This window comes from Candoia aspera, chromosome 6 (assembly GCF_035149785.1).
Source record: "Candoia aspera isolate rCanAsp1 chromosome 6, rCanAsp1.hap2, whole genome shotgun sequence".
In the NCBI taxonomy this organism is placed as follows: Eukaryota; Metazoa; Chordata; class Lepidosauria; order Squamata; family Boidae; genus Candoia; species Candoia aspera.
Window position 1 is genome coordinate 73,719,124 of NC_086158.1, and position 24,090 is coordinate 73,743,213.

Below are 24,090 nucleotides of genomic sequence, written 5' to 3' on the forward strand. Positions count from 1 at the left end.
AACCTTATATAGAAAAGAAACTCACATTTTGATTCACATCCTACCTTTTAAAATAATATTGGCTGAATAGAACTTGGTGTTGAGCAGTATAAGCTGCATCTAAAGAGGGCCAGGGCTATAGATTAGAATGGGAAGTTGAAAAACATCCTGTTGGCCAAGAAAGCCACATTTGCATCTACATTGGGAGTGAGATCCAAGAAGCCACCAAGAGATGAGCTTAGCTTGAGATATTATCTTTTACTCTACAGACCAAATGTCCAAGAATGCCACTGAGCATTTTCCCCCCAAGATTTTACGAGGATTTTGTGTTCTTGTGAAAGTATGTGGGAGGGAGGAGGAGGAGAGGGGTGCTGTTACAACTGGCCTGTAGTGATGCATTATTTTTAAAAAGGAAAAAAAAAGCATGGTGAATATAGTTGCTATTGACATGCTGCTGATAGGAAAGAGATAACAAAATGGCCACGTAGGACTATTGCTTCATGCTCGCTTCATGCTCACAGATGTCAAGGATTTAGAAGTGAGCCATTATCTCTGTTCAGGGACAAACTGTTTAAAAATTATGGCATGTTTCTGCTGTCAGAGCAAAGGCCTTTCAGATGCCTCTGATGGATGGTTAACAGCTCTTTAAAATTCCTCTCTGTAATATACTTTGGCATGAGCTTACAATTCCTCTTTTCTTTTAATAGGAACTGCAAACCTACAAGCAGCTTTTGGGGGGAAGGGGGGGTTCCTTTATCTCAAGGCAGGTTGCACTTTCATTGGATCTGAGACCACATAGTGGGAGTGTTCTTCCTCCCCCTTGGGTTCTTTTCTTCAGCAGCCACGAACAGCCTATTGAAGACAAGTCATGATGTCATGCCACCCAGAGAGAGACCAATAAGGCCCCTGGCTTTGGAACTCACCATGTGTAGTGTATATATTGACAACAGTTCAGCAGGCCCCAGGGATATTTAAATCTGCCACTTAAGATTCTTCCTGTGGAAAGGGAGTTTCCCTTGAAAAAAGCAGTGGCAATTCTCTTTGCAACTGGTGGCTACTGCTTATCAAAGAGGTATCTGATCTACTTGGCTAGGAAGACCTGAAGGGAGATTTTACCAAACTTTGAATGCCTTTATCTCCTACTCCTAAGCTACAAGCATTAAAAGCCATGAAGTAAACATCTGAGCCTTCCATTGCTGGATTAGACTATAAACCCTACCACTCCCATCAATCCTGTAAATTTGGAAAGACTAGGAAGAAAGACTAAGGTTGAAGGATACCTTTATTGGCCAGTCTCCTGAGTTACCTGTTAGGAAAACCGAAGAGTTGATCTTGGTTTCATTCTAAGTTTAAGTTTCTTAGTAAATCCTTCCAATACGTAGCAGATCCTGAAAGGGTATATGACGGACTAATGATGGGAAATGATTTGCTTTTTTGGTTCTGCCAGATTGTACCTCCATGTTTGATTTCTGTCCAGCCTGAATCTCTCTCCATGTGCCAGCCAGTGTGATTTGATATGTGAAACTTGTTCTGACAGAGGTAATCCCTAATCCTGGTCAGTCTTGCTCATCTTTCCTACCACTTTCCTTTGATCTTTTTCCTTCTCCATATTTGCTCTGTATGGAAGACACTGGTGAAGGCTGAAGCCATTGCCTATGTTGGCTGGAAATCCCAGTCCATCGGAAGGGTGCCAAATTAGTGAAGATTGCATTAGTGTTGGGCACCCTAGTTCAAGTAACCCAATTCCTGAAGAACAGCTTTCTTCTCTTTACTATGGGTACACAGAATGGATACTATTTGCATTAAGGCCTTAATCTTTCTGTCCTTCCATCTTTCTTTGCCATCTTATCCTGCTACCAAATCACCTGACTCCAAGTAACCCCATTTCCTCCCAATATTTCCTGGGATCTCTATATATGAGCAGCACTAATATCCACTTCTCTCTGAATCTCTTTTATACCATCCATTTTCTGGGCAAAGGTCCAAAGTAATGGTGATCGTGTTGCTTAATAAGAGGAAGAGCTTTAAGATATTTTGTATTTGAGGGCTGGCAACACCACTGTTGTTTTTCTATTGAGGGACACAAGAGATGAAGGGTGATGCAGTGATGTCACCAGAGAATACAGAGCTAGAATTTTCAGCCCTCATTTTTACTTGTGTGTGTGTGTGTGGTGTGTTTAATAAAATAGAATCATTTTTACATTTCTTCTGTTTTTTTGTTAAATGGAAAATTACATTGCTGTGACTTAAAGACCTGTTTCTGAGTTTTGGAGGTGCCACCTTTAGGGATTCTAAGGTTTGCAAGAAAAGGGTCTGGGTAGGCCCTGTGGATCACTCATTATTGACTCATCATTTATCATCATTAAATGTTGCATACAAAACTTGCACCACACAATTGTTATGCTGTTCCATACATTTAAATATATTATCTTACCAAGTAACATCACAGGGAAAGCTGCAGGAAACTGCAGCTGACATTGTACTGCCTCAGGTCCTAGGCTGATGCTCCACAATCCTGCTGGAGAAATGGAAAAGTTCAGCTAGGAATGCTCTCCTTCAGGAATAATTAACAACTATTGAGATGGTCTCCTGGGTGAGAATGGAAAACTCCATGAGTGTGGTTTATAATGGGCTGGATGAGGGGAACCATTAAATCCAGATAAGGTGGAGGTGCTGTGGGCAGTAAGGAGGCAGCTTCTGAGATTCTGCCTGTTTTGGATGGAATTGAAGTCCTTCTGAAAAAGATTGTTAATAACATGGAATGTGGCTTTGGAAGTGGATTGCCTCTATGACTATGTATACTTTTTATTCAGTATATATTTAATTCAAAATATCAGAGAGCATTAGCCTCAAATGCCTTCTGGTTGGCCTCTTAAAATAGCTTCCTATTTATTTACCACCTTAGTAGACAACAAAAGGCTGTTAAGAGGAGTTGATGGGAGCGGGTAAATGGGTGAGGAGGCAGGGAGTGAGGGTGGGAAACTAATTAAAATGAGCCATGGAAATGAAACTAATGTGGTAAGCAAAGGCTATATGCAAATAGTTGCCTGCCCTAAAAAGTCTAATCCTATCAAGAATGGCCAGGATGTTAATTTGCCCATCTTTCACAACCCCAAAGCCAAACTGCCAAATTCCATTAAGGAAGGATGCTTTCAGGCTGGCAACTTCAGCAGAACTGCCTGGATCATGCCTGACTAAAGACTCATAAAGAGCTGGAAAGTAGCTTCTCACATTCAGCATCAATAGCACAAAACAGTGGGAAACGTGAATGACTGATTGTCAGAACTGGTGGCCTCTCTTATGCTAGCTTTGACACTCTGAGCTATGGGTTTCTTGTTCAATTCTGCCATCAACATTGTTTGCCTTCTCAACCGTTAAGACCAAACAAGTTGACCTTGGCCATTGGGTTCGCACATGACCACTTGTGAGTGTAGCATAGTTCCTGAAAATGTCATGTGTCCAATTCTTTTGTTTTTAAGCAAGCAACAAGCAGGTGTGGCATTTTTCAAAACTATGGAGATTTTAAGATATAATGTACCTTTACTTCTGGAATAGAAGGCATGTAATTCATGCATACTTTCACTTTATAGTCAATAATGAGCAGAAGTAGCTGTGTTAGCCAGGAGGAAAGAAAAGGTGCACATCCAAAACTATGTTAATGTGTTTTTATCAGACCGATATCCAGTGAGTGATGGGAGAGAAGGAAAAATGTGTGTGTGTAATGCATATTTAGTTATTTATTTCATTGGATTTGCATTCCACCTTTCAAAAACTCAAGATTGTATACATAGCACTCCAGACTCCATTTTAAACTCATGAAAGTTCTATATATGTCCATAAGATAGGTTGAACTGATGGAGGATTTGCACTTGGGTCTCCCCAACTCAGGTCCAACATCTTAACTGGCTCTCTATATTTAACTTTATTGGTGTCTCTGTTTGGATGGGTGAGGGTATGGAAATGAAATTAATAGGGAACAGAGCCCATGCTTATTGATTTCTTCCCTTTCATAATTATATCCTTCTGCCTGCTCTGGACCTTACTGTTCCAATATTCACATATTTGGTTGAGAGATCCAAAGGGAAGCAGTTCCATTTTCTCTGCATGATCTGAAGTGCTGTTTGAGTACATCTAAAACTGTATGGAGAATGCTTTGCTCAATATGAAGTCAAGATGAGCTGAGATTAGGATGGGCAGGACAACTGGACAGGGGAATAAGGTGTGTGCCGTCATTGTGCTCTGTGCTTCAAGCCTTTACACATTCTATCAAGTACCTGAGTGGAGTTTAAATAGCAGTAGGCTACAGACATCCAGGTTGGGCCCAACTAAGTTGCAAGCAAACGATGGTTGATTCTCCATTCTGAAAGCATGAAGTCCAACTGTTAACTTGAAGCTGTTTTTCATCTTTTTGCAGAATGTGGAGGTTCTTTGATACATGAGAAAAAGAAGTGGGTAGAAAATAAAAAATAATTCTTATTAACAAAACTAGAATTTGGAAACTTGAAATCTATTGTGACCTTGAGTTGGCTTAATCAAAGTACACTTTAATAGGGATTTTGAAACATTAGTGGAGAGTGAATTGACACAAATATTAACATACACAACTTGCTTAGTAAGATAAGGAAAAGTCTTAAACACTACATGCTGCCAAACAGTTGGTTTTACATTATTTCAAAGAAGATAAATGGTCACCATTGTCTGCACACTGAGGGTCACACTATAATATTGAGACATGCATTAAACTTTTTTCTATTTTTTTAAAACAATGGCTGCTGGAAGTTGCAATCTGTACTGGGACAAGGTGACTGGGAAGAAAATGCTGAAGCTGGAGGAAAAGGCCACAGCTGCAGAGAGTAGTAACGTTTGCTGTGAACGGCCATCTCTAATAGGACAGTTGAAGATTTTCTTGTTAATAAATGGTTCTATGTATTCAGAAAATGTTGATATGACCAAGGAAAGTGTTTGCGTGAGAGGTTCTGTTCTGTTTCTGTGAATAGGATCCCTACAAATTAATTCCCGGTCATGGAATAGGACAAGAAAGCATATGCACGTGGAAGATTCATGTTAGTTAAAACATGGGAAGAGACCTTGAGTGAATATGGTATGCATGTTTGTTCAGTGTATTCCCCACTGCCCTAGCATTTCTGAAAAGGTCTATGTAACAATTCCCAAAACTGGCATTATCCCTGATCTTTATACATTCTATGGAGTGACAAAAGATTTTTAGAAAACATTTTATCATGCAGCCAATCTGCTGAATTTTGTGCACAATTCCAGTCATCACTACCCCTTTGCAAGCTTACCATATTTTCTTAATATTTCATCTCCTTAATGGTAGTTTTCCAACAACAAAGCAAACCATGCCATTAAGGAGTCTCTTTTTTAAAAAAATTGTACTTAAATGCTTTCCTAACCTAGTGTTTATTTTTCTTTTTAAATTATTTGGTACATGCAAGAAAGCTTTGCAAAACCCTATGTAATATTTCCTTTGGCCTCTAGTCTCCACCACAAATTGATCTATTTAGCTTTTTCAGTGGAACATGAAAAGTTTTCTTTGTGCTGTTACATTTACAGCATGTAACAGAATTTTAGCAACTGCCAATCAAGTCTGAAAAATGCTCTTTTTATTGGCCTCAGGCATGAAGAGGTGTAATAGTTTTTCACATCCAATACTTTAACATTGTTTGATACAGATCTTCAAGAGAATAAAGCGAATGAGATGCTTTCTCCAGCATTTCCTGCAGAAAAATCTAAAACAAAAGTATTTATTTCATTCTCCAACAAGCTTTCTCTTTTAGGTCTGCAAAAAAGGAATCAGAAAAAAACAGGACATAAGAAAGTGACAGACAAATTTGCAGTTTATCACTTTAAAAACCTGAAATTTATTTTGTGATTTATTTCCACTTTTTAAAATGAAGCTTGTTTACGTTGAGAAAGTCATGTCCAAGAATACAACTTTCTAGGAACAACCAACCCATACAACTAATTATTTTGACATTTGGTGCCCTCTAGTGCAAGTGAGGTGCTACCTTTCTTAAGCATTGGACCCAGAGTTACTTTTTTGGAGTTATTTTATTACTGTGACTTTTCCCTTAAGTAATCAGCACAGAGAGCAACTTTCTGATAAAGTAAAATTCTCCAAAATTGAGTTATTTTATTGCTTCAAATGGTAGTTGTTCAAGCCACATTTCAAATAACTTGCTGACAAAAAAGAAAGTTTTGAAATTATGTCCATTATATTAGGCATGAAATGTAGTTCCAAACACATCTGTAACTAAGTATGGCATTTTTAGTAAGAGTACAAAGCAGAGCAGGGCCATCAAGTAGAATGCAAAAGTGTAAATAATCACAAAATCCAATCACACCAGGCAAACTAACACTTCTTAAACAGGTGTGCTTTCCTAGGAACTTTCAACATCCTGTTCAGTATCCAGGATGAAGATGGGAAAAATATTAGATTCTTTTGAATACCAATTCATGTAGATCTCTTTAGTTTTGACTATGATGAACTGTTCGAAGAATTGACTGTTCAGAAACAAATAAACAAACAAACAAAAAGTAAAAACTTTATTGCTTCCAGCAAATGATTCCAAATGATTCGGGCTGTGGCTTGGCTTCATGATTTTGAAGTGTCAGGCCTCGAGTGAAGTCTTCTTTTGAGCCTATTTCATTTTGAGGGCATTCTTATGACAAGACGTGGTTTGTGGTCCCATTAATGACAAAAGTTCATTTGACTGTATTTATAATGGGATCAGATGACATGCATCATGCTTAAGGACAGCAAGAACCTGCAAGTTTACTTATGCTTTATTGCTCTGAGCAAAGCCATGCTATAGTGCTGAAGATCAGGAAAAATGAGAGCTCACACAGACCATATCAAAAGGTTCAAGAGTTAGTACTCATACAGCTGTGCAAGAAAATGCTTTAAATCTAAGTTTTACAATTCTTTACAGCTGTGCACATGAAGATTGAAAATCAACGGCCTACCAATTCCATTGCAACCAAGATACAACACACTATTAAAAACCTTACATGAAAGATAGCCACAACTTTCTTCCAATAAATCACTTCTAAGATTAAACAAGAGGGTGTTGAAGAATATTTCAGAATTGCTCTGAAATATCTCCCACCACCACAAAACAAAGTTTCCCTTAAAGCAAATACTTTTCTCCCAAATGTTTGCCATTGGACTAGAATCTGACAATGAGAATACTAGAAAACTGCACAGATCTGTAGATGAGAAGCTTCCTTCACTCACAGACGCCACAGAAACTGGGGCGGAAGCTCCTCTCCTCTTCCGCCTCATTGCAGCATTCACCGTCTACACGTGGACGGTTTTTGCTTGCTGAGGCTAGCCCAAATATCTGTTGAACTTCCCACAAGTCTTTTCTTCCCTGTCCAGCTACTTCCCCGTATCTCATTTCCATTCCAAATATGTATGTGAGAGTGATTTGTGGTTTATAGGCAATTTATTTTAACCTCTAGATATTAATTTAATTACTGTATTAACTGGTATTTTTGCTCTGCCTCTACACATTCTTGAAGTATGGTCTCTACAGATTAAAAAAAAAAATAACCCAAAGAGTTTATTTTAAAATGCCAGGCCAAGTTGATTATGACATATTTGCATTGTTCCGATACATAAATCACTACTACTTAAAAATCACAATACTACTCCTCTGAAAAATACCAGAATTCAGAAGAAAAAATAATACAAAGACATAAGACAGAGAGTACATCATGTGCTGCATGAGAGAAATAGATTTTAGTTATGGGCAACTTTCTTGTTTAGATTGAACTTTGTGTAAACTGTTCAAAAATCAGGGTGATTTTAGATGCATGGCAAGAGTAAGAAAAGGGATGCGGTGGCGCTGTGGGTTAAACCACTGAGCTGCTGAGCTTGCCGATCGGAAGGTCAGCGGTTCGAATCCGCGTGATGGGGTGAGTGACCTGACAGTCAGGAACCATGCTGAGATGAGGAATAGGTCTCTAGTGTTTAATTACTGTTACATTAGACAGAAAATCCTAACAAACTGAAAAAGCGTGGGGAAACCCAGACAGATAAACCCCAAAAGTCAAGGTGGGTCTGTTCTGTGTCTCTTTGAATGGCTGCTCAACTCCTCACTACTATGCATGCGTTTTCCCCCCTGGATGGGGGCCCCCTCCCGCTCACCATCAGTGCTCATGACATCACCCTCCCCTCCAGATTTACATTCCATTTCAGCTCCCTCCTCTCTAGAGTTCCTTCCTCCCTCCAAAGTCTCATGATAGTCCATCTCCCCCTCCAAGCTCCCATGGGAACTGGGCAACGATGGAAATTCTTCAAAGGAAAACTCCTCCAAGGACGAATCAGTGCTGCTCTCCAGGTCTGATAATGCTTCTGGCCCAGGTGGCTGCTGCTGGAAAATAGCTAGATAATTGGAAGATTCTTCCCCCCTCCCCCTTGGGAAATGCAAGCCCGAGGTGGAGGGCTGAGGCTCCCCCTCCTCCTCTCACTCTGGCCTCAGAGCCCCTGGTGGGGTGGAGGTTGCCAACTTACGAACTCCTCTGCTTGGGATTCCTCTGCTTGCTCAGTCAAGTGAGGAATCTCTGGTAGAGTGCGAGGCTTGGATTTGTGAGGGAAAAGCTGATGGAATCACTGAACCAGCGCTGGTGCATGCACATCTCTGACATTTTCCCATGTGCGCTCTTCCTCGGGGTACCCTTTCCAGTGTATTAAATATTGGATGCCCCTTCCCCTCCTCCTAGAGTCCAGAATTTCCTCCTCCCCATCCACAATTACTGGAGGTGGGGGGGGCATTTGCGATCGTAAGGCACTTGGGGGAGGGTCTTTGGCTAGCAAGGCTCTGTGAAACACTGAATGGACTTTCATGGATGCTGGTAGCAGTAAACAATAAGCCACTGGATTTATCTGCTGTACCACAGTGAAAGGGCCCACAAACTTAGAGTCCAACTTCTTGGAAGGCCTGGTAGAGGTCAAAAACTTGGTAGAGAGCCACACTTTGTCTCCTACTGCAATCGCTGGCCCCTCTTGTCTGTGAGCATCTGCAGCTCTCTTGTAAGCACTCTTTGCCCTGTTCAGCTGCTCCTTTAACAACTCCTGTGCGGCTTGTTGCTCTTTAAGAAAATCAGCCACGGCTGGAACAGTTCCCTGCTGGAAGGAGGTGGGCAACACCCGAGGGTTAACCCCATAGAGTGCTTGGAAAGGAGACATCTTGGTAGAGGATTGTACAGAGTTGTTATAAGTAAATTCTGCCATGGGGAGCAGGGCAGGCCAATTGTCTTGCTGATAAGTGGTGTAACACCTGAGATACTGCTGTATCCATTGGTTAATTTTCTCAGCTTGCCCATTACTAGCAGGATGATGCGATGATGATAGGTGGATCTGGACCCCTAATGACTGGAAAAGGGCCCTCCAGAACCTGGAAGTGAACTGAGGGCCTCTGTCACTCACCAAGTGATTTATCATGCCTCTATACCTAAAAACATGGTCCATAAACAACTGCGCTGTGGCTTGCGCAGATGGGAAGCCCTCGCAAGGAATAAAATGTGCCATTTTAGTGAAAAGGTTCACCACTAGTATGGAAGTCAGCCCCTGGACCGGGGGTAAATCAGTGATAAAATCCATGGAAATTGTATCCCAAGGCCTACTGGGGGAGGGTAGGGGTTGCAAGAGTCCTGTGGGCTTCCCTGAGAGAGGCTTGGCTCGTCTACAGGTATGACAAGAAGCAACGTAACCCTTTATGTCTGCAGTCATCTTAGGCCACCAGTAGTCTCTCAGAGCTCTATGGAGTTTTGAAAACACCTCCGTGGCCTGCTGTTTGATGGTCATGGCAAAGTCTCAGTACTTCTTCCCTCAATGAGGGAGGAATGTATAATTGCCCACTATGCCAGAGGATTCCTGCTTCCACATTAAATGGGGAGGCAGTGTCTTGCGGGCCCCTCTGGAGGTCATCCATCCTGGCCCTGGCATACGGGTCCTGTTGTTGCTGAGCTTTGACTCTTGTAAATTGGTCTTCTGCTTGTCTGCCTGCTGCTAAAATCTCTGTCTGGTTCCCCCTCATAGACTGATCAAAGTTGTGAGGTTGTAATATAGTAGCCTGGACCTCCTGGTGAGTAGTGGGGGTTGCCTGAATGGATCGAGACAAGGCATCTGCCAAACAGTTCTGCACCCTGGGAACATAAGAAATAACAAAATTGAAACGGGAGAAAAACTGGCTCCATCTGATTTGGCGTGGGGCGAGGGATCTGGTGTTTTGTAGAAGCTGTAAATTCTTGTGATCAGTGCAAACTTTCACAGGAAAGGCTGCACCTTCTAGCCAGTGCCTCCACTTTTGAAATGCTGCTTTAATTGCAACTCCTTGTTAAAAACATCATAGTTTCTCTCTGCCAGTGAGAGCATCCGTGAGAAAAAGGCACAAGGAAGCAATGTCTTCCCTTCTTTGTCAGTATATTGCAATAAAACAGCAGCGATAGCAAAATCTGAAGCATCTGAATGCATTATGAATCACTTCGTGGGATCAGGATGCTTTAAAAGCGGCTGGGATGCAAAGAGTTGCTTAAATTCTTGGAAGGCTGCTTGCTCCCTCTCCCCCCAAATGAATTTTGATCCTTTCTTCAAAAGCTGTGTGAGGGGTTTGGCCCTTTCACTAATTTATAAATTTTCTATAAAAATTGGAGAATCCTAGAAATTTTTGTACATCTTTCACATTTCGGGGGGGGGGGGTTTGCCAAGAGAGAATTGCCTGGATCTTTGAAGGATCCATGGATATGCCTTCTGTTGATATTCTATAGCCCAGGAAATGTAATTCAGTTAAATTGAAGGCATACTTCTCTAGCTTGGCAAACAGCTTGTTCTCTGTCTTTGTAAGACATTACGTACATGGGTTACATGAGTTGTAGCATCCTCAGAGAATATTAATATGTCATCTAGATAAATGACCAGATACTTATCTAGTAAATCAGAGAAAATTTGATTCATAAATTGGGAAAATATGGCTCCTGCATTAGTCAAGCCAAAGGGCAAAACAAGGTACTCAAATTTACCAAACCTGGTATCGAAGGCAGTCAGATATTCATGCCCCTTTCATCCGGATCAGATTGTACGCATTCCTGAGGTCCAACCTAGTAAAAATGCATGCTTTCTATAAGCGATCCAGATCATCAGATATTAAGGGGAGTGGGTAATTTTCTTTGACCGTGACCTTATTGAGGGAGCTGAAATCATGCACCTCCCTCATGTGTGCCTCCTGAGCTGCCGTGCCAATGGGTCAGGCTTCTTTGGTATGAAGAATGTAGGAGCAGATGCTGGGGAAGTAGATGGTCAGATGAAACCCTTTTGGAGATTAGAATCCAAGTAATCTTTTAAGGTGGCTAGTTCCTTGGGGGACATGGGATATTGTTTCCTTGCTGGAATCTTGGCTCCTGGTATCAACTCAATAATGCAATCACAGTCCCTATGGGGGGGGGGTAGTGCTGTGGCCTCTTGTTCGCTGAAAACGTCTGTGAAATCTGCATACTTGGCTGGCAACTGGACCCCCCCTGCTTCAGTGACTGCGTTGGTTGCTGGAGAGAGAAGAGCGGCTTGAATCTTGTGGTGCTGGCGTTCCGTAGCTGGGAAGGAGACTGCTCCTGTAGTCCAGTCCAACAATGGGTTGTGGATCTTCAGCCAAGGTGTGCCCATAGGCACATTAAGTGATGCAGTAACATAAAGTTGGATCCACTCAGTGTGGGCTCCCGTTGTTAGTTGCAAAGGTTCGGTGAAACTTTGAATCGGTCCTGCCTTGAGGGGCTGGTCGTCAATAGTCTCAACTTCTATGGGACGTGGCAATTCCATGGTCGGGATGTTCAGGTCTTGTACAGTCTGTACATCAATAAAATTGGTGGAAGCTCCGGAATCCACGAGAGCCTCTAGCTTGACCTGGTGCCCTGGGTTTACATGCATTATTACTGGTAAGTAGTAAAAGGATTGCCAGGAATCCTCGGAATGAGCCCTTCTGAATTGATTGTCTCCCTGCTGAGCTCGGTGGAGGGAGACCGACAGTTTCCCTGGTTGGAAGTAGAGGTGGAGGTGGCTCTTGGTTCTACTGCTTGCCCTGGGGCTCTTACGGAATTTCCTTGGCTTCTTGCTGGGCAAGCTCTCACCATATGCCCAGGGACTCTGCAGTAGAAACAGAGGACTCTCTCTCTCCTTCTCTCTCAGCCTCGGAAGTAAGCCTCCTGCTCACCCCGATCTGCATCGGCTCCTCTGGTCCTGAGTAGAGAGATGCTGCAGAGCGCGCTGGAAATTCTGGAAGTGCTCTGAAGCCCCTGCCTCTCCCCGGTTGCATCTGTCTGAGCTCTTCTAGCCTGGCGTCTATGGCAACAGGCAGCTGATATAAACCTTCTAAGGTAGCTGATGTTCCCTGGCGCACTAATTCATTTTTAATTTCCTCATCCAGCCCGTTTGGTCTTTTAAGGCACTCTCATTCCAGTCCAGATCTCCTGCTAACAGCTTGAAATCAGCAATGTAAATTCCCACCCTCTTGTTGCCTTGCTTGAGCGTCTGAATTTCCCGGTTGCAGTGACCTCTCTGATCAGGTCGTCAAAGTGTGCTCGGAACCCTGCCAGAAAACTCTTGTAGTCGTTGAGAATTGGGTCGTTGTTCTCCACCATGGGAATAGCCCATTTGGCTGCTGGGCCCTTTAGCAGACTTAAAATGGTGACTGGCTCGGTCTGTTGGAAACTGCCAGTCTGCTGTCGAAAAACATTGTGCACTGTGTGAGAAAGGTTCTCAACTGTCCTGCTTCTCCTCCAAACTTCTCTGGTAAACTGCCCTGGGATCTCAAGACTACTGGCGGAGCTGCTGCTGCTGGCACCCGTTGTGGGTTAATTGGAGCTGGTTGTTGTAACTGCTGTAGCATAGCTGCTTGTAACGTGTTGATCTACTTGGTGGTGGTGGTGTTGCAAGGCAGCTACCAGTTGTTGGATGGCTTGCTGAATTTCCTGGTTTTCCAAAGGCATTTTCCAAATGTTTTTTTTTTTGTTCCTTCCTCTTTCAATGGGAGTAGGAGTTTGATGTCTTAACAGTTTGATGTCCTAACAGTCAGGAACCACGCTGAGACGAGGAATAGGTCTCAAGTGTTTTATTACTGTTACATTAGACAGAAAATCCTAACAAACTGAAGAAGCATGGGAAAACCCAGACAGATAAACCCCAAAAGTCAAGGCGGGTCTGTTCTGTGTCTCTTTGAATGGCTGCTCAACTCCTCACTACTACACATGCGTTTTCCCCCCTGGATAGGGGCCCCCTCCTGCTCACCATCAGTGCTCATGACAGTGAGCTCGCGTTGCTAGTCCCAGCTCCTGCCAACCTAGCAGTTCAAAAACATGCAAATGTGAGTAGATTAATAGGTACTGCTTCGGCGGGCAGGTAATGGCATTCCGTTTAAGTCATGCCAGCCACATGACCATGGAAGTGTCTATGGAAAAATGCCGGCTCTTCGGCTTTGAAATGGAGGTGAGCACCGCCCCCTAGAGTCAGACATGACTGGACTTAATGTCAAGGGAAACCTTTACTAAACTTAAGAGTAAGAAAACATCCATTTAATGGGAAACAAATATAATTACTACATTTAAATCTTTCCCAAGTTGTATCAAATTTTTATAATAATTTGCAATCATACTACATGCTACCAAAAAGCTTGTGAATGAAGTTTATTTAGGTTGAATGGTGAGGAATGTGATACAATACAGGTAAGCCACTTTCAAGATGAATAAAGCTCTAATTGCACAGGAAGCTTTAAGTTCACCTCAACTCAACACAATCAAAATCATTACACATTCTGCCTTCTGAAAAATAGGTATGCCATGCAAAATTAAAAACATTCTAACCAACCCTATGGCACCATTTAAAATGCTACCAATACCACAATAATTTACATCACATTAAATAATCATTCACAAAGAATGAAATATTTTCAGTAATGAAACAAAATTCTCAATGCTTAAATCATAGCATATTTTGCATGAATACTGGTTCCAGTATTTGGCTAAGCTAGTGAATAGAAAACATGCAGTGCAAAGACCTCTTTTATTCAACTGTATTGTCATTTATTCAGCAGCAATCACAATAAAGTGATGTTTACTATATTTTCCACATGATTTTATAACTATCCATGCACTGACTTCACGTACAATGCAATTATTTAAGACTCATCTCTTAAGATACCATACGAACCAGACAATTTAAGCACTCTTGGCAATTTTGATAAAACCATAATGTAAGAACGATTCATAATTAAAATACATCATGGGCCATAGTCTTAAATGTTGAAGAACTGCAATTAATTGCATAATTTAAAATTGGACTAATGAAAAATTTTGAATTATATATACATATATATATTTACATATGCACCTGTAAGGTGAAAAGAATCTTGATTGAACTGAATGAATAAGGAAACTACATTTTAGAAGACTGTGTGAAAAGGTTTAGTGTTTTGAAGGGCGTGGGTACCCCTTTTCTATCTTTGTCTTGCATGCAAAAGGTCAATTTTGATTTCATAGCATCTTTAGGTCTAAATAGAAATCAGAGAGATATGCTTGTTCACTCTTAAATATCTTGTTTTAATGTGAATCAAAACGTTTCCCTACATTAGACAATGACCAGCTTACTTATCCCCCTCCAAAAGATATTTTAACCAATGATCAATGTGTTGAGCGAGTGGAATGTCTGCTAGATTCCTCAGGAATGTGTACAATTTAGGAACAATCTACTGGAATACATTTTCCTCTACTAAACTCAGCTAACTTAATAAAAGCCATGCTGCTTATTGATTTGAAAGACTCTCAAGAGATCCTTTTGACAGCTGCTTGTGATGAAATGCAGATGGGTGCACAATGTTTAAATGAAGTTTTGCATGTGTTGCAGTTCTGAAACACTTATTTTACAAATGCAATGTAAATAAATATCAGGCTAGTAGAAAAGCTCTTATTTACAGTTTTATAAATGCAATTGTCATCTTTGTAAAGGTAGTGTTTTAAAGAACACAGTTTTAATAAAACGAGTTCCTGTATAGCAACAATTTGCTAGGTTTCACTGAAATGGCATATAGAAAACATAGTTCAAGTTAATATCTGTTTTATAATTTAGTACAGACAATCCAGTGTCACCTGGAATGAAATCTGTTAAAGTGCTGAAAAAGTTTCTGAATTTTTAGAAAACTTACTATACAGTTATTAAAGCTTCATCAGTCAAAAATGTTAGATTTTATTCACATTTTCTACCACCAAGTTCAGGAAGAAGGGAGGGAAGGATTTATGTATATATATTAGCAATTCAGAGTACAGCTAACTTTGATCTTTGTAAAATAGCTGGAGTTTCAAGCTTCTGTGGCAATTTCAGGCTTCACAATCTGGTAGGTAATCAAATATTCTGGATAGGCCTGAAAGATAAGAGTGAGATTATTATTTCCTCACATTTTAAAAAGATATTATTGGATTTATGCATGTGGTGAAAAATATATATAGTAAGAGAATACAGCTAAAATATATACATAATGTACCCGTTTTGAATGAAAAAATAAAATCAAGTTGCATTAACTATACTGATTTAAAATTGGAATAAACTCCACTGAAAGCAAGAGATTGCCATCTGAGTGCCAAAAGCCTCCATTATTTTTGGTCCAGTGGCGATATTTGGAATTTTGAAGGGATATTGTGGGCATATTCACAAAATGGCTGCCATAGGAGTTGCCCATGGTCAAAATGACTTAATCATAGGGAACATCTGCCAGTAATTAAACTAATTCGCAAAATTTTTTCCACCTGCCCTATCTTATTTAATTTTATTTATTACCAAGATTTCTATGCTGCTCTATTTCAGGTTGGCTCTCAATGGTTTAAAAAAAGACAATGCATTAAAAATATCAGCTTATCTTTTGTGGAAACATTCTCAAATGAGCTGAACTGCCACTGGCCATCCTTCTTTATCTATCTATCTATCTATCTATCTATCTATCAATCAATCAATCACATTTTATCACCGCCCATCTCCCCCCCAAAGGAGGGACTCTGGGCAGTTTACAAAAACAAATTTAAAATTCAATACCATTATAAAACAATAAATATAACTGTAAGTATAAATATAAATAAAAGATATAAAATATAATAGGATCCAGATGGCTAAGATTGTATCTCAGTTAGTGAGTATAAAGGGCCATTCTAAGGCACTAGCCATCCCCACGACTGACTATTCCTCTACCTGCTCCAGGCATGATGGCAAAACCAGGCTTTTAGTTTTTTGCGGAAGTCCAGGAGCGAGGGGGCTCGTCTCACCTCTGGGGGAAGAATGTTCCAGAGGGCAGGAGCTACTGCAGAGAAGGCCCGCCTCCTGGACCCCACCATGTAGAATTCTCTTGCAGGCGGGGTCCATAACATGCCCTCTCTGCATGAGTGGGTGGGACAGGTCGATGCAATGGGGGTGAGACAGTCTCTCAGGTAGTCTAGTCCCATGACATGTAGGGCTTTAAAGGTCATAACCAACACCTTGAATTGGACCTGGAAGCAAACTGGGAGCCAGTGCAGTCTGGTGTTGTATGTGGCACCCTTGGGGCACCTAAAATTGCTCGCACAGCTGTGTTCTGGACCAGTTGAAGCTTTTTACTTTCTAAAAACCACTGTGGGAGTCAAGAGATTTCCTTCTAAAAAAAACACCTGCACCTAGTTTTACAACATGCCCATACTCCATGTCATTTTTTAAAAAAATGAAATCCAAAGCAGTATTTGCAGGCACGTTACTGCTAACAGGCGACATCCTGGGGACCCAATTATTATGCTATTCATTTTTCTTTTTCTTGCTGAACAAAGAGCAAAGCAAAATCTGAAACAATGAGTTATGAATAGCTCTTCATAAATTTAAGAAAAACGTGTTTGCTAGATGTGCAAATTTTGTTGATCCAGGAATACAACATCCAGGATCCAGACTGAGAAGACATCTGACCTGTTCCAAAGGGAGTTCTTTATAATATTCTCTTTCTAGATCAATGAATATTGTACATTTCCAGTATTTACAAAGTAAAACCCCAAACACACTACCTGTTCTCCTCTGTAGATGACATATTCTGCCAAAGCTAGCCCATTGACACTAGGTCGTCCAGTAACGGAGTGGTGTCCTGGTGGAGAATGAGCCATTTTCATGGCACTGAACTGTAGAAAAGATTTGCCCAACGTTACTCGGCAAAAAAGCAACTGCCTATATTAAAGAAAAGAAGCATATTATTAATAAATATGTAAAAGAAAACAAATCTAGTGAAAAAAGTAAATACTCTTCAAGATCCTGAGTACAATCTAAAAATTATTTTAATCAATCAAAATACTGTCATTCTCCTTCCATTCAACTAATCATATAGCAGAAAGCTTAATAAACAATGCAGCCCTACAGTGTAATAGATGATGCCTAAAGAATTGGAGGAGTTTCAGGTCTCCTTCTGAGATCGAAGGGACGCCTCAGATACTTATTCTGGGCTCCCAAGGACACAGTGGGAGAAGCTGTTGGTCTCCAGACAGGCCGCTGAATCTTTTACTAATCTATGCCAGTTCTGGAGCTGGTTAATTTTACTGGAAATAAATAAACTGAAAAGAATGAAAAAATAATTAGGCTGGAATGGGGATAGGATCCATATGTTGCTTCTCCCTCTCTTCCATTCAACTGAAGGGTGCTAAACTGGGCTTTTAATTCCTTAGGGAATTCAGTGTCAGAGCAATCTACAAAAGAGAGGGTTGAAAACCATTATTATCACCATTATCATTAAGGAACATTGTGTAGTCAAGACTTGCAATTATCTAAAACTAAGAAATTTTAAAAATTGGCAGCATATATAAAATAATTTTATACCGAACATTTTATTTTATGTTGGAAATTTATGTTTTGCTCTGTTGTGAGACATGATACACCTTTACAACTGTGCTCAAACAGACAGAAGACATGGGCAGGAAATAAACCCTCAAGCTGTTATATTTTATAGAACAGTGGCTTGGTTTCATTCAAATTAGAGCCACCCCTACACTTTTTATTTGTTCAGACCCACTGCAATCTGTGTGCCAAGTGGGAGATTCTCTGAAGAGGAGCATTTATCTATCAAAATAAATTACAAAAATTATCTTAATAAATGTTGGTAGAATTTGTACAAATTGCTGCAAGTTACCTATGGCAGATGTAACAAGACCTGTCTTTGTGAATAGGGCAACCTGTGCCACCACCAATACCATAGACATACTGGTTGCTTTTGGAAGAATTTTCAGCAAAATAAATTCCCGCTCCAAACATTCCTCCTATGTAAGCATGCCTCTCATCAAAGCCTTTATGAATAATTGCATTCACAAAAGGAGAGCCTGAAAATATATTAAAACAGAAAGTGGTTTTTATATTCTTCAAACAGGAAGTATTTTACCATAGTTAAACATAAAGTTCCACCACGCGTGCAGAAAAACACCACAGTAAAAATTTTATTGGAACACCTAGCCCAGAAAAGAGCTGTGACTGAATTAAAATATTTGGGGGGGGGGGTCTGATAAAGAAATCTGGTACACAATAAGCCATCTAATTGTTGGTTACAACTAATTTTGACCTGAAGCTTGAACTACCTATTTCTTAACCAGCTGATATAGTGTGTCACAGGCAAGACTTGCTTGAGGTCTGTAAATCCATAATGACTGTGCTACAGAACCAATACCTGACTCTAAATTGGGTGTACCCAACTATTAGAGATTCAGTTTTATGTAAGGCAGATGGAGACACTGGAAATGCCCATCATGCTCAAACTGCCTTGAGATAAAATATATAATGACATCTTTCAAGTTTGAATCAATGTATATATTGTGAGTATATATTTACAGGCTACACACTGTGGAAATTCACTAATAGGATTTGAACTGAATTTCAAAGGAGCTCTTTTACTATATCAATTAGTCAATTATTAGTTAAAAGCCAATACAGATTTTGTATTTACAGTGATCAGAATTCCTAATTATGAATAATCTATTGAAATCATCTGAAGAAATGCAATATAACTTTTAGACAAAATGAAATACCATGGAACAACATCCTTTCATTAGCATGATTATGATTCTCTTCAGAAACCTCTTTCCTCCTGTGAGTATATCTTTCCCAAAGCTTTTTGTTACATACTTTTTGTATCTAGGGGAAAAAAAAATCACAGTCAATTTTATTCCATGTCTTCTGATAGCTATGGCACTATACAACTGAGATGGAACAAACAGATAACCATTCTTCCTAAAAAAAACCAACCCATATTGGTAAAATAAGGTTTCTTTTTCTAGAACACTTGATAACACTTTCCTAAAATCTGATTTAAAACTTAAAACAATGTTAACTATTTAATTTCTTTGCATTTGAAATTATCATATTCATATTTTTCAGGTATAATAATGACAGAATGAGGTTATACAGGAATTTAAAATCATAAACTCAAATGAAGTTAAAACAGGTTAAATCATTAATATATAACGGTAAAAAGAAAACAAAATTATACATACAGCAGAGTAAGTTCAACTAAAATGTCAACCACTGTTATCAATTAGCTGAAGACTGAAGATTTCAAATCCCAAACTTCTTTAAAAAAACGAATGCATTATTTAGAAGCCACTACCTAACCCCTTTCAACTTTTAAATTAACTGCTCCCTTAAGACAGGGGAAGTCTCTGGCCTGTGGGAGGTGTCTGTGGCAGACCCAAATCAGAATTACCTACACATTACCTTTAAGATGTTGTATCTGTTGAAAATTCCACCAGCATGCCCACCATCTCTGTGTTCTCGTACAGTGCTCTGCATCTGAAGATTTAAATGGATACAAATAAATATATAAATAAAATCTAAATCAAAACACCCAAATCTAAGTCTGCTGAATAAAACTTTCCTTTCTGGTCCAGAAATAATTTTCTCATAATTGATCAGCACTCCTGTTCCATCTCAGGCCAGGCACACGCAAATACACAGAGGCAGTTGCAAACTTTTACTTATAGCAAGCAGCAACAAAAAGTAACGTGCAAATACACGCACATAAAGGCAACCCAGTTCTCACAAGTCCAGCAACTTGCCTAAGTAAAAAGTTCAAAGTCCAGGGAGCAGGCACAAGAATGGTTGGGCAGTCCAGGAATCCAAGTGTTGGGGAGGTTGTCAGCCGGTCCGGGTTCAGAGTCACAAGGCACAGAGAGTCGGAGTTAATGAATGGTTGTTTCCAACAGCCGTCTTGGGCTCACAGCTCTTCTTAAATAAGAGCAGCCCCGGTAGGGCTCATTTAGGAGGGCGAGGCTGCTTCCTTGAGAGTAACCTCACTGATTTCCTCTGTTTTGTTCTCTGTTCTGCTCTCTGTGCTCTTGCATTGGGAGGGGGTGACTATTCTGACTCCTCATCTTCCCAGAGCTGCGGCAGCTGTCCCCACTGATTGCTGGCTGTCCCTGCCCGCTCTGCCTGCTCAGGCGGCTGTTCGTCCTGCAAGGCCAGTTCAGGAACTGGCTGCCCTTTCTTTGTCTTCTTACTCTGAAACTGACGCCCCCCCCATGACACTTCCCTAGTGTAGTTATGTAAACCATCATTGGCTTATTTTGTAGAATCTCAAACACATATTTATATAATCTCATTTAAAGCATGTAGGTAGTGGATGTAATGCACATTAGTTCTCATTTCAGTTAATTATTTGGAGAGAGTCACAAGTACTGCTTGCTATAATCCATCTCAAAAGATGTGGATAATTTAACAATATATATTGCTATAATTGGGATTATAATGCATTGGAAGCCGCCCTTGGGTTTGAAGAGGGCAATGAAATTATGACTAATTATTTCCAAAGAAGTCAGGGTTGATTGCTGAATCCGCCAGTTACATTTATTATATTTCATAGCAATAGATTTAACTAATACTACACATAATGTTTAAATATTTCAGAATATACATTAAAAAAATATACCTCATCCTCTACCGACTGAAACTCTTTATCATCAGGAGAAAGATCTATAAGGATTGTCCCACTACCCGAAGTATTCAGTGTTAGATATGGGTTAAGACCTAAGAGAAAAGGCAACATTAGCATTGCATCTTATGTACTTTTTAGACTTAATGCGCTAACTCACTTCTTTCTGGACACTAAAATAAAGGAAAATTACAATGTTACAATTCTGAATCACAGGAATGCATAAAATGTAGCTTAATTAAATATTTTACTTGTTATAACATACCTTGCTGTCCAGAGATTAGCCTCTCAACTCCTTTAATTATTTTGTGTCTATGACCATAAGCATTAATTCCAATTTCCTTTAATTCTCTGTGCCCCATTTCAACAAGCACATCCAATGTTATCTGCAAAGAAAAGCATTATTTCTTTGTTTTCTTCATAAGAATTCATTAGGCTGCCACAAAATTATGATCAGGTTTTTAAATTCTTCAAAACCTTTCAATTGGTAAAATGATAAAAGTTTTTATGGAAGCCATACTGCTATTGAATGCTTAGAAACAAGAGTGAAATGGTTGTGCTATGCCAACAACAAAAATCTTCAGGTTCATCATCTTTTTAAAACCTAGGTTATCAAAAAGGATTGTCAGATCACAATCTCTTAAAGTCTTTCTTATAAACCATATGATCTGAAGGATAATCTCAATCTATTTTATTGCAAATTTATTGTACTTAATCATTGAAATATATGATGCATTTGAAAATTAATCTCAGACTTTTTTGTTTAAAATGTATTTGAGAGAATCGTATCACAACCTACTACTTGAGTAAGAGATACTTCTCTTATTGTTTATCATTATCGCTGATTTTTAAACAGAAGGTACAACATGTAAATTTAATTAAAATCAAATAGTATGAGCATACTAGGAAATGAATTGTTACTATACATTTAAAATCTTGCACGCTAAGGCTTCAACAAGCCATGGTTTGTAGGTATACAACTGTAACTCAGGTGTATATGCTTCCTCTTCATATACAACACAGCTATACCCAAACTAACACACCATATAATCTGTAGGATGCCGAGAGCCAGTTTGGTCTAGTAGTTAAGGTGCTGGGCTAGAAACCAGGACTCTGTGAGTTCTAGTCCCGCCTTAGGCATGAAAGCCAGCTGGGTGACCTTGGGCCAGTCACCTTCTCTCAGCCCAACTCGGTGCAATGTAGACTAGCTTCCTCGTGGTGCACCCCGGGCAACATGACTTGTCATGGCTAAATAGTCTACACATCTGGCTGCTGGATCTCACAAGGATTTCCCAGCAAGAAAAAGCAGCATGAACACCAACTGCTATGCCATATGATTAAAAAAAAATCTGAAGGATAATTTCAATCTGTTTTATTGTAAATTGCAAACTCTGATTTGCCATACCAGAAATAAGAGGGAGAGAATTATGCTAGATTTTTCAAGCATAATGACTAATGAAAGGAGGCAAAAATGATGTCCTTAGAGAATGCTGAATACGTGGAAGTTTCTTGCATAATCCTTTTTAATTGGATCAATAGATTAAATTTACTCTATCGGTAAAACATTGTTGCAATATGAAATAACATTTTGTTAACAAATGCTTTCACGTTTAGCACCAAAGTTGAAACTCTGAATTATTGGTATCATTATTAATTAATATAAGTAAATCAGTGTTAATATCATTATATTTCCTGAAGACTAGCAAATATAATTTACAGATAAAGTCAGTTCTCTAAATATTCCTTACATTAGTGTAAGGAATATTTTAGAGAACTGTAGGGAATGAAAGAGTGAATCATGCTGGCATGTGTTCATCAGTATCTTAGCTTGGCTGTTTAAAACTCAAGATATAATCAACCTCTACAAATCCAGGTTATTAGCATTCTCCCAAACTAAGCTTTAAACTGATGACTATACAACTGTTTCCCTTAAAACAACATTCATTGTTTACTTAGTTTCCAAATCAAGACAGTGACTTACCTGCTCTCTTTCAAGTATGTCAATCAAATGTTCAAGTCCAAGATTTCTCACAAATTGGTTGATGCTAAAATCTACACTGGGAACTAAATATGAAAGTTATTATTAGGTACATATAAACTGAACTGAAGTTATTCTATCTTACTACAGGCATGTGTTCACATGATTGTCTACAAGAATCCAATGCACTATTTTCATATAACAGCCATATTCAAATATATTTTTAAATATAAATTGACCTTACATTCCAGGTAAGGTTAGTCTGTATTCTTAAAATTCTATTTAACTAAATTAAACATTTTAGCTAAGGGAATCTTCTTAACTCTTATTTTATATTCACTATTCATACATTGAACAAGATTAAGACACATATTTTTGGGGGGTAGAATGCAGGATTCTATGGGAAATGCAACAGTAAATGTAACATGTCTAAGTCCACAAGTTAACTTACTCTCATGATGTCAATTTTTTCCAGGAAAAAAAAAATACACAGCAGTCCTGAAATCTTAAGATATTAGAAACCAAATAGATCACTTTTATGGTTGCCCATTTATGTACGTTTCAAGTCAAACACATATATTTAACTCACAGATGACTACCTAAAGGATCACTTATATATGCTTTAAATTGGACTCCTGTACTCAGCAAGTGGGTGGACTCAATGGCTTAAATGGCTCCTTCCAATTCTATGATTCTGTGTTAAAGCTATATCAAATGAATACTGAATCTGTGATGGAGAAACATAGTTTTAGTGAGATTATCATTAGATGCTAGAATCTTAGTGCATGAGTAAACTGGCCTTCACTTAGCTGCTTAAGCTGACTCAATAGAAAATGCCACTCACCTTCCTTCTTTTCCAAACCAGAGGCCCCTTCAGCACCATTTGTACTAACAGCTGAGAGTTCAGAAAAGCTACTAGACAAGCTGTCCAGGCTACTGGCAGCTGACAAACTGGATGGGCTGGACGGAATGGAAGAAAGTGAATCGGCTGAAGTTCCTGTATTTTGAGACACATTTATAACCTGAGGCTTATAACAAGATGGTAAGGCAGAAAGTGGCATGGCAGCTGCCAATAGTGCGCTAACATCATCTGCCTGGAAATTAAAAGAAACATTAATATATTGTTAAAATAGTCACAAATACAGGCAGGTAAGTTGCAAGGTT

The 24,090-nt window shown here is 39.5% G+C and overlaps 1 protein-coding gene across 2 annotated transcripts in view; it reads right to left on the reverse strand.

The window, feature by feature from the left end:
- Positions 1 to 13,650: 13,650 nt before the first annotated feature.
- Positions 13,651 to 24,090, reverse strand: part of TNKS2 (tankyrase 2) — a 41,640-nt gene continuing 31,200 nt past the window's right edge. For both annotated transcript variants that reach the window (XM_063307414.1, XM_063307413.1), the window contains 9 exons: positions 23,771 to 24,020; positions 22,930 to 23,012; positions 21,214 to 21,334; positions 20,946 to 21,043; positions 19,736 to 19,810; positions 19,051 to 19,156; positions 18,165 to 18,351; positions 17,056 to 17,212; positions 13,651 to 15,404 (listed from right to left, as the gene is read on the reverse strand). In XM_063307414.1, the coding sequence (XP_063163484.1) occupies positions 15,342 to 15,404; positions 17,056 to 17,212; positions 18,165 to 18,351; positions 19,051 to 19,156; positions 19,736 to 19,810; positions 20,946 to 21,043; positions 21,214 to 21,334; positions 22,930 to 23,012; positions 23,771 to 24,020 (1,140 nt within the window). In that variant the 3' untranslated portion in view covers positions 13,651 to 15,341. The remainder of the gene's footprint in view (positions 15,405 to 17,055; positions 17,213 to 18,164; positions 18,352 to 19,050; positions 19,157 to 19,735; positions 19,811 to 20,945; positions 21,044 to 21,213; positions 21,335 to 22,929; positions 23,013 to 23,770; positions 24,021 to 24,090) is intronic.